General features: G+C 42.4%; 4 protein-coding genes across 5 annotated transcripts in view; 2 read left to right on the forward strand and 2 right to left on the reverse strand.

Annotated features, from left to right (window-relative positions):
- Positions 1-217: 217 nt before the first annotated feature.
- SARC_09309 (hypothetical protein) lies at positions 218-1,664 on the forward strand (the record flags this gene model as incomplete). The annotated part of the gene is made up of 4 exons (XM_014296678.1): positions 218-275; positions 395-520; positions 801-928; positions 1,620-1,664. 4 exons carry the CDS (start codon positions 218-220, stop codon positions 1,662-1,664), a joined length of 357 nt encoding a protein of 118 aa, XP_014152153.1.
- A 285-nt stretch (positions 1,665-1,949) lies between these two features.
- Positions 1,950-3,559, reverse strand: SARC_09310. Of its 2 annotated transcripts, XM_014296680.1 has the most exons (3): positions 3,321-3,559; positions 2,708-2,818; positions 1,950-2,477 (listed from the first exon to the last, which is right to left on the reverse strand). In XM_014296680.1, the coding sequence occupies exons 1-3, from the start codon at positions 3,552-3,554 to the stop codon at positions 1,962-1,964; spliced, it is 861 nt and encodes a 286-aa protein (XP_014152155.1). In that variant the 5' UTR covers positions 3,555-3,559; the 3' UTR covers positions 1,950-1,961. The 2 variants fall into 2 exon arrangements, with proteins under 2 accessions (XP_014152155.1, XP_014152154.1); XM_014296679.1 differs by lacking the exon at positions 3,321-3,559 and having other exon boundaries at positions 2,708-2,915.
- Positions 3,560-4,464: 905 nt separating this feature from the next.
- SARC_09311 (glucose-regulated protein) lies at positions 4,465-7,565 on the forward strand. Its single transcript, XM_014296681.1, has 3 exons — positions 4,465-4,703; positions 5,209-6,761; positions 7,249-7,565. Exons 1-3 carry the CDS (start codon positions 4,502-4,504, stop codon positions 7,489-7,491), a joined length of 1,998 nt encoding a protein of 665 aa, XP_014152156.1. The 5' UTR covers positions 4,465-4,501; the 3' UTR covers positions 7,492-7,565.
- A 362-nt stretch (positions 7,566-7,927) lies between these two features.
- The window catches only part of SARC_09312 (hypothetical protein), a gene marked incomplete at both ends in the record, with an annotated part of 2,854 nt that continues 781 nt past the window's right edge, over positions 7,928-10,000 (reverse strand). Inside the window, 5 exons of the mRNA XM_014296682.1 lie at positions 7,928-8,014; positions 8,261-8,378; positions 8,568-8,637; positions 8,884-8,931; positions 9,553-9,685. Coding sequence (XP_014152157.1) covers positions 7,928-8,014; positions 8,261-8,378; positions 8,568-8,637; positions 8,884-8,931; positions 9,553-9,685 — 456 coding nt within the window. The remainder of the gene's footprint in view (positions 8,015-8,260; positions 8,379-8,567; positions 8,638-8,883; positions 8,932-9,552; positions 9,686-10,000) is intronic.

The following is a 10,000-nucleotide window of genomic DNA, read 5'->3' on the forward strand; positions in this document are numbered from 1 at the left end:
CATATGGATGTGGATGCAGCACATAGGACACAATTTTCATTCGGACACTTATATCGGTGTGTACATTTTTGATAATGACATGCCAGAATCATGAGCGTGTGCGCATAGATTTTTTATCTGCCAGTAGATACCAGTATTATGCACATTTTATGCGGAAACCATTGCAATATTAAAATGACACAAAATATCACTACACAGGGCTCGGTGGTTGGGCCACATGTTGGAAGGACCAATGAAGATACATTCGTTGCACGATCAACTTAAAGCCGTTATAGGTTAGTTTAATACAACAGATGAGCTGTGTATTATGATTTCTTCTCATTTAGGGTTTTGCTTCATTGGGAGTTGCAATGATTAGACTTTACTGACACGTCTGTCTCCCAAAACATCAAAGCCTCAGGACTGGGGGCAGGTATTGTGAACATTCTAATGCAGTCGATCGGAACCATTCAGGCATCGGCAGGCGCAGCTAATGTCCCGTCCCCAGGATGCCATGGGACGTCGTATGTATTAGCCGCTGGTAAGGATTAACGATCTCTGGTGATCTTTCTTGCAAGCTGCAATTCGTAGCGGTAGAGTATCCAGCGAGCAGGCCCAACAAACACTACTGCTGATCTTTTGCCATCTGATGCGTTGCAATTACGTCGTTAACCTACCACGTCGCAATTTATAATACTCGACTGCAGACCCACTTTACTCGCGGAATAATCTTTAGCTCGAACATTCTTCAATTCTTTAGCGAACCCCAAAGTCGAGTCACTACGTAATGCATTCTTACTTTTGCCCTTCACGCAACACAGCCTTCGCGGATTGCATGTTTGTGCTGCTGAACATACTTTGGATGATCCTGGGATACATCGGCTTCAAAAAGGGCTCTGTAAAGTACTTCTTGTACGCAGGTGGTTCGCATCTCCTCTCCGTGCTGACGGTTAGTGCACTTGTAGCTTGGAAGCCTCGCTGTGAAATAACCCTAATATGCAGGCCGTGTTAGCTTTATATTGTTTCACTCCTTCTTTGGTTGCACCCTCACGTAGCAATATTATTTGGATGTGTTTTTCGCTTTACATTGTTTCCATCCTTATTGTTTTGCATCCTCACATCGCAACATTCTTTGTTTCACAGACCACGTTATATGCAGTGCATGTACTGTGTATCTTACCAGCGGCACTACTATTTGGAATACTGTGCGTGGTCGCCGGGTATTCTCGTTGGTGCTGGGGTCGTACGATAATGCAGGAAGGTGTAAGTTTCTCTCATGCTCACGCTGTACCTAGTTGATGAAAAGCTATATTACACTTAAGTAAGATTAGTGAATTGTAAATAGATTGAACTTCGAATTAAACTTAGCAAATATGTGATTTGGAGAACAATTATAGTTGCAGGTTATATGATTTCCTGCAGATCCGAAAATGAACTTTGGTTATAGGGACTCGCTATATGAAGTACAGTATTCCTTGAACAAAAATAAGTAGACACAAAAAGAAGCACGTCTATCAAGCAGCAGCGTGAAATCCATTAAAATTTACGATAGGAAGATCAAGAGATCGATATACCATCGAGTGCCTCAATTCTAGAAACCGAGTTATGATTTGTGATTATCTTCACAACTCATGCACTAGGCTGGTGCTATCATTACCGATATACTGGTGCAGTTAGCTTCATAGTAAACATCCATGCAGTTTGAGAGCTTCGCTTGACTTCTACTAAGTATTGTTGCAGTGTACGCTATTGTAAGGGATTCGCTCTTTTCTAGAGCTTGGGTTAGTTCTTAGGACACCGTTCACATTCAACAAGTACAGTGGCTTACAACATATATCATAGAGAGCAATCACAGAGTCTTCCCAACATAGTCATGTATTCTCCCCAATGAAGTCGCCTGGCCCAAGTTCCGTCCCATGAGCTAGGTGTATCAATGAAATACGATAGGATATGCAAACAGCAGTACGGAATTATATCTCGAGTTATTTGTTTATACCTAGCGGTATGTTATTTCCAAGAGTGTTGCCAACACACTCATCAGCATCGCTGCTATCGCAGTCTTCATACTCGACATCACTACATTCATTAGTATAATCATCCCTGTGGTATATATTCTCAGCCCTCACATTCTCCCTTCCCATGCAGTTTTTCGACTTTCTCTTCCAAGGTTTTTTGAAGAGGTTGTCGTGTTCTATCGCTGTGTTATAAATTTCATCCAAATATCGACCGGTACCACCATACTTTTGGTGTGCGGTGGAGTTGCATTTTCCGTTGGTATCGACATATTCGGAGTTCGGTACTGGATGACGTAATATATATGTGGTGTCATCTCTGTCAGCCACTCGCATTGTCTCGAGGTTCTCATTCATCACCCACATGTCCCTATCGAGGGGACTGTCGTCCGCGGTCATTGATATGGAGAAAGCGATGTTCTTCACACGCACTCTATCGGGAAACGACTTGCACAGTGCGGCCATAGCTGCCTTGGCGGCGTTGGTCTAAATATATACATAAATGAGCACATAGGGATGAACATCGGCCAAGGTGTTTTCACAATTACTATCAGTTCATACGTTTGCCACACAGATTCGCGCAGAGGCTATAAACATATAACAGAATACTGTAATATTATGCTTGCCGTCTAGGTAAAGGCCATATCAGAGATATTCGTCACCAAATTCGCAAAACAACCAACTGAATCCTTAATTGATGCTGTGATTAGGCATACCTTTTTCTTCCGGTGCCATACATGGCTAGAATCTACACGCTTCATCCTGTTCGTCGACACAAGTCTCAAATCCTTGAAAATAGTCATCAACTCCTTTTCTGCTGCAGTATGCTATATGGCGCAAAAAAGCTCTCAGAGTTAGAGATGGATATATGTCTGTAATATAGTATTATATAATCGACCTTGCATAAGAACCATTGGAGCATAAATATACGCTTGGGGTACACATAGGGAAGCAGGAATTCAAGTACACTTTGTGCTCAAATTATGGAATTTCCCTGTAGTATATCATGAGAGGGAGTTTTATATATGGAAACTGTACTCGTTGTTACGCAAACGAATTGGGAAATTGCCATTCTGAATGGAAACCACAGCCACTCCTTTTAATGCAAAAATATTACTGGTATAAAATACCTTAGCTATTTTTCTTTGGAACACCCATCCAAATATTAGTCACAAACGTGGATATAGCTATTAGTCCCAAACTTAGAAATAGTTCAATCGTACCAGCTATATGAACATAAAACAGCCATCTAATTGTAGGCATTGATCAATTTTGCACGCAAAATGAAAGACTACTTGCTGATGAAAACATTTATTTATCAGAACTCACCGTGCTCAACACCTTCTCTGCTTCACTCAATTTCCTCTCCATGGTAACAAGAAGTTCCCAATGGTGTCTGGCATGTTCAAAAGTCCGTAATATATGTAGATAAGTAGTTCGGAGATTGTTATACTGGGTGTGTCCTCGGCGAAGCATACCAATCAGTACATCTAGATCATCGGGTAGGGCCGATATGGTAGGAGGCTGTGTTGCTGCTGAACACAGTTGTGGAATGGTCGACATGGCTTGAAACCGCTAGCTAAAAGGAACAGGACTATATATCAACGTAATACGCTATATCGCCAAATTAGCGGTCGAATGTGATCTCAATATACTAAACTTATTTATGCCTATATATGCACGTATGCTTATGTATCACACGTACACACACGTACTTAATATTTACACAGGTACGGTACATACTAATCACAAAAATACACATAAAAAAAGTATGCATGTATTCCGTCTACATAAGTTTATGCACGCAAAAAGCAAACCAACTGCATCATGCATTTATTGATGATCCGATATACAAGAGCTTGGTGTCGCCGTTGCCTTGGATCCGCAATAGAGTAGTAGTACCGAACTAGAATCTTGCTTTATTTGTGCACATTTTCAGTTTTTCGTCCTTCGGGAGCCCATTGTGAACAACTGCGAACTGAAATCATTGGATTGGCGAGTGTGATGCTTGGCCTGTGCCCTGTGATGAAAGCTGTTGCCTGGCCGCTGCTCGATTTGAGCCTTCGAGTTTGAGGTCTGAGAGACTGAGACTCTGAGTCTGAGAGTGAATAAACCCCCCCCGGTGTGTAAGAAGGGGTCCTTACTATGGCTTGAGGCCTGAGGGGGTTTCTGTGTATTTTCCTTTTTTTCAATAATATCGCGTGGGATATGGAACACCCCAGCCAATCAGGTAAAGGACAAAGATCGGGATCTGCTTTTCTCTCCTTCGCCTCCGGTGTACCGAGTACTGACCGAAGAGGCGAAGAGTTTGGGACTGGGTCCTGGGACTGTGTCAATATACACAATAAAAAATAAATAACAGTACACTGTACCTACTACTGTGAAAAAAATCGGGAAAGTGAAAAAAAAAGTGTCGACGAAATTGTAAACAAATATATCCGCAAAACCTCTCATACCTATAATAGTGTAGCGATAAGTACACTAGTTACCAGACAGTTACTATATACAAAATGAAAGCATTTCAGTACGGTCTCTCTTTATTAGCACTCGCGTGCGTAGGTACCTCCTTCGGTGACGAGGCTGCCGAGAAGGCCGAGAAGGCCGAGAAGAAGAATGACTATGGTACCGTGATCGGTATCGATCTGGGTACCACATACTCGTGTGTAGGTGTTTTCCAGAACGGCCGTGTAGAGATCATCCCTAACTCACAAGGTATGGATGTATTCCTATCGAAATTGATAGTAGCGTTGATGGCTTAGTGCTCTATCTGCCAATGCGGTAGAATAATATTCTGCTTTAGATATTGCACAGTTCGTGTCTGAGTAATGTTGGGGACGAAGTTTGAATGTAAGCGATCTATAGTGCGATCATCGATTACATATGTGTATGTGCCTAGTCGGTTTTATATGTTCTTCACAGGCTTTTTAGTCCATTGCGACGAGAGTGACGTCCGGGACTTCAATGTGAGATCATATTCGTGCATTAACGTGTTTGGGCTGTTATGAGAACGATAGCCTTTACCGACGACTTAGTTTGTTTCTAGTAGTGTTATTTGTAGCTCTGAATGAAACGCTCACTGTTATGCAAGGTGATTTGGTTTCTTACTCTGTTATAGTTTCAACTCTCAAATGTTTGTCCCTATTTTGGATCGCAATTAGAAGATATATATACTACTTTCTGGTGTTCTGATGGTTATGACATGCCTTTCTACCCACAGGTAACCGTATCACCCCTTCATACGTCGCTTTCACTGAGGAGGGTGAGCGTCTAGTTGGAGATGCCGCCAAGAATCAGCTTACATCAAACCCCAAGAACACCATCTTCGATGCCAAGCGTCTTATCGGACGTGACTGGACGGACAAGGCCGTACAAGATGATCGCAAGTATTTCCCCTTCACACTGATCGAGAAGAACCAGAAGCCCCACATCGAGGTGAACACGTCAGTCGGTAAGAAGGTACTTGCCCCCGAGGAGGTGTCCGCTATGGTGTTGACCAACATGAAGGAGACCGCCGAGGCGTTCCTTGGCCACGAAGTCACACACGCTGTTGTTACCGTGCCCGCGTACTTTAACGATGCTCAGCGTCAGGCCACTAAGGATGCCGGTGTGATTGCCGGACTTATCGTTCTGCGTATCATCAACGAGCCCACAGCCGCCGCCATTGCATATGGGTTGGACAAGCAGGATGGCGAGAAAAACATTCTAGTGTTCGATCTCGGAGGTGGAACCTTCGATGTGTCCCTTCTAGCCATTGATTCCGGTGTGTTCGAGGTGCTGGCCACCAGTGGTAACACGCACTTGGGAGGTGAGGATTTCGATCAGCGTGTGATCAAGCACTTCATGGAGATCTTCAAGAAAAAGAACAACAAGGATCTTGCCAAGGACGACCGTTCCGTGCAGAAGCTGCGTCGTGAGGTCGAAAAGGCTAAGCGTGCGCTATCCTCTCAGCATCAGGCCCGTCTGGAGATTGAGTCACTTTACGACGGTATTGATTTCTCCGAGACGCTCACCCGTGCCAAGTTCGAGGAGCTCAACAACGATTTGTTCAAGTCCACTCTTGATCCAGTAAAGAAGGTACTGAAGGATTCCGACCTTGCCAAGAACGAGATCGATGAGATTGTAATGGTTGGAGGATCCACTCGTATCCCCAAGGTGCAACAGCTAGTCAAGGGTCTATTCAACGGCAAGGAGCCCAACCGTGGTATCAACCCCGATGAGGCTGTTGCCTACGGAGCCGCCGTTCAGGGAGGTATCCTTGGTGGTGCCACATCCGAGCTTAAGGACATCCTGCTGATCGATGTGAACCCTCTTACTCTCGGTATCGAGACCGTTGGTGGAGTCATGACCAAGCTTATCGGCCGTAACAACGTTGTTCCCGCCAAGAAGTCTCAGATCTTCTCCACCGCTGCTGATAACCAGCCCACGGTAACCATCAAGGTGTACGAGGGTGAACGTCCTATGACCAAGGATAACCATCTTCTGGGTCAATTCGACCTGAACGGTATTCCCTCTGCACCCCGTGGAGTGCCACAGATTGATGTGACCTTCGAAGTAGATGTCAACGGTATCCTGCGTGTATCCGCCGAGGAGAAGGGCTCTGGAAAGAAGGAGGAGATCACTATCACCAACGACCAGAACCGTCTAACGCCCGAGGATATCGAGAAGATGATTGCTGATGCCGAGAAGTTCGCGGACGAGGACAAGAAGATCAAGGACAAGGTCGATGCCCGGAACGGTCTTGAGTCATACGCCTACAGCGTCAAGGGACAGGTACGTTGTTGAATCCACTGCAAACATCTCGTCATACAGAAATACTTGCATTATTGTAGTATATTCATAGTGTATTTTTATAGTATGCATATTCTATTCTGTTGTGGGCGTTTTCGACCTCTGAATTGCGTCCTGCACAGTATCAATTATATCAAATGATTTTAGATTCTGTTGCGAATATTCGTTTATATTTCGGAAGGAAACATTTAAATATCGAGTAAAACTTGCCGAGTTTGTGGTTGGGTTGTGGCCGTAAGAATGGGAGTTGGTTTTGAATCAAGTGTGCACAAGTACTGTAATAGTTGTTTTGAATTATATATATATGTATTTAATTAGATATATATATATGCATTATACATATATATTAATATATATATACACACATTATACATACAGACACACGCGCATATATATATATATATATATATAGCACAGCATATAGCAATATCGTACATGTTTACTCATAATATTGCCATTTTCACCACAGGCCGAAGATGATGACAAGCTTGGCACCAAGCTTTCCGAAGATGACAAGAAGTCCATTATCGATGCTGCTGACGAGGCCATCGAGTTCCTGGACAGCAACCCCGAGGCCGAGGCTGAGGAGTTGAATGACGAGAAGAAGAAGCTAGAGAAGATTGTACACCCCATTATCTCAGGCATGTACGAGGGAGGTGCCGGCAATGGTGACTTTGATGTCGATGATGAGGACGAGCACGACGAGCTTTAAGTAGTGAGTCGCGTGGGGTTTTATTATGTTCATTTAGAATATGGTCAATAAAAAAACGACTGTAAAATTTACCACGCTTATCTCTATTCGGGTTGTTGGGGGAGGGCTAGGGTGGGGTTGCAATGTGTGGTTGTATGCGAAGTATCACTGAATGGCTGGCTGTGATTCGGAAGTATTTGTGTCTATTCCAAGTGAGGAAAGTACTTCTTTATGTCCTAAAGTTCATTGTATCCTTAGCAGCTATCTGTCTATCAGAGTGGAGAGAATGTACCCTTATAAATTGTGTCTATTCGAAGTGGAGAAAGTACTCCACATTGCCCTAAAGTGCAATATATTATTACATATAGTCGTCAGAGTGGAGATAATGTACGCCTTTAAAAATAGCTCTTGCAATACGTGTCTTTCGAAATTTTTTATTTTTATTTGTTACTGAACTTTACGTATCCGCTCCAAGAATCTCAAACAGCTCTATCGTCGTTCTGTACGATTTTGTGGTTATATTGTGGAAGAGATCGATTGTTTCCTGTGGTTTATAGAGAAGAGATACAGCGCGTTCTGAGCTCAACAGTTAAGGGATGGGTGTCTATGCAAAAGCTACAACGCCAACAATGAATGTTTTCTGTGCAAGTACATGAAAGTGATTCGAAGGGCCAATCGCACAAGTAGCTTTACAAAAGATGTTTTGTTATTTCGCGATTGTAGCGCATTCCTGTTGGTAATGGCCTATACATAGTTTGTTTGAGTGTATCTGTAAACAAAACGAACTTACCACTATGTTCCCGATCTCCCCAATAAACAAAGTAGACTCGCGCTCGTTCTCTTCGGCATAGTGTTGTGCCACTGATAATCCGCTTAGCACGTAACACGTATGGTAGAAGTCACGGCTTCTGTGGAATATGCATGATAATTATATGGAAGCGAAAGGGTTGTCATCAGAAGTCAACGAAATATATTTATAATTCAGCCCGTACTCTAGAAACGAACAGCAAGTTTGGTATGGGCAAATCATAACCAAATACAAAGGCTGAAGAAGTTAGATCATAGTTCCAAAGTAATTTGTGCACAAAGAAACTTACTTCCCGGGCTTATCGATGCAGCCTCCGAAAGGTTCTTGACAAGCGAATAAGATGTATTCTTGCAGTGCAACTGTAAATGGAGATCGAGAATGACAATTATTCAACACAGTATTGGAAACAATATGATATCTCAGTATCATTCATAGGTAGAGATCTGAATCATCCAGCCTAAAACGACAGGCCAACACTTGTAATACAATTAGACATAGTGCCGTTGTGTATCAAACATAGTGGTTAAACTGTTTTCGACCAAATAATGGAGCACCCAGCGCATGCTCAGGAATGCGCATTGCCACAAGATTGATTACAGACATACTTCTGTTGAACAGCCAGTCTTCTTTAACCAGCGTGCTTTCTGATTTGGCTGTGTAGCACGAACATTGAAAAATAAATAAAAATAGGATTAGGGTTGTATATGTAGAGCGCATGAAATTCTTTCACACAACCGGTGATTGGTATCTGTGCTGTCGGCTTTTGCTGCCTAACTGTGTTGCTGTACTGCCAACAATCATGCATTCGCACTCCATCAGATAGTTCATCTCGTCTGTTTTCATAACTCCAAAAGATACAAAAAAATAAAGATGCAATGCTCGCCGAAGCCGCCGAGTGTGGAAAATGTTGTCCCATATGCTTCAACCGTGACGGATGGTTTGAAAGCTCAGTGTACATACTGTTGATAATCGAGCTGTGCACCGTGGCGTTGATATTTACAAATACAGAGAGTCAATGAGAACCACCCTGACGATAAACGAGATAGCAAATATCGTAATAAATGCGAACACTACAAAGAACCTGCACCTCGTCACCGGGCAGCGGGTGCTTTGAAAGCCGAAATGTGTTATCACCAAGTAACACCTTGATACGTAGATATTATCTCTCATTTCATGCTCTTCAGAATGTTCATTACTCAAAAAGCGGAATCAAATAATAGCGGAAATCAGCTCGCAACAAAATACAATGAACACGAGAAGGATAAAAAAATTACCTCTATTCTTTTGCATGTATCCTATAAGTGGAAAGATCCCACCCATCCAGAATGAATAACATCCATCTACTAATTTATTGGTGCGCCCTTGGAAGCCACCTTCGAATCTCATTTGCCTATATACAGCCCACTCCTAGCCAGAAGGTTTGAAATATCAAAATGGATGTAAGTCTTGACTAAGTATCCGACAAGTACACATTTGTAGATATGCATATACATTTGCATGCATTCATGTATACATACACATACTTATATACATATACACAGACACGCACATAGAGACACAGACAATATGTATATATATATATGTATAATATAATATAATAATTTAATAATAATAATAATAATAATATATATACATATACATAACAACATATACATACATACATAAACACATACATACTTGCATATATACCCCCAACACACACACGCCTATATATATATATAT

The sequence above is a fragment of the Sphaeroforma arctica genome, assembly GCF_001186125.1.
Source record: "Sphaeroforma arctica JP610 unplaced genomic scaffold supercont1.932, whole genome shotgun sequence".
NCBI classification, from domain to species: domain Eukaryota; class Ichthyosporea; order Ichthyophonida; genus Sphaeroforma; species Sphaeroforma arctica.

Coding starts and splice junctions, on each gene's coding strand:
- SARC_09310 (XM_014296680.1), bottom strand. CDS start 3,554: ATGTCGACCATTCCACAACTGTGTTCAGCAGCAACACAGCCTCCTACC. Junction 2,819..3,320: donor CAGAGAAGGTGTTGAGCACG/GTGAGTTCTGAT, acceptor TGCGCCATATAG/CATACTGCAGCAGAAAAGGA. Junction 2,478..2,707: donor TATGGCACCGGAAGAAAAAG/GTATGCCTAATC, acceptor GTATATATTTAG/ACCAACGCCGCCAAGGCAGC.
- SARC_09311 (XM_014296681.1), top strand. CDS start 4,502: ATGAAAGCATTTCAGTACGGTCTCTCTTTATTAGCACTCGCGTGCGTA. Junction 4,704..5,208: donor GATCATCCCTAACTCACAAG/GTATGGATGTAT, acceptor TTCTACCCACAG/GTAACCGTATCACCCCTTCA. Junction 6,762..7,248: donor CCTACAGCGTCAAGGGACAG/GTACGTTGTTGA, acceptor TTTTCACCACAG/GCCGAAGATGATGACAAGCT.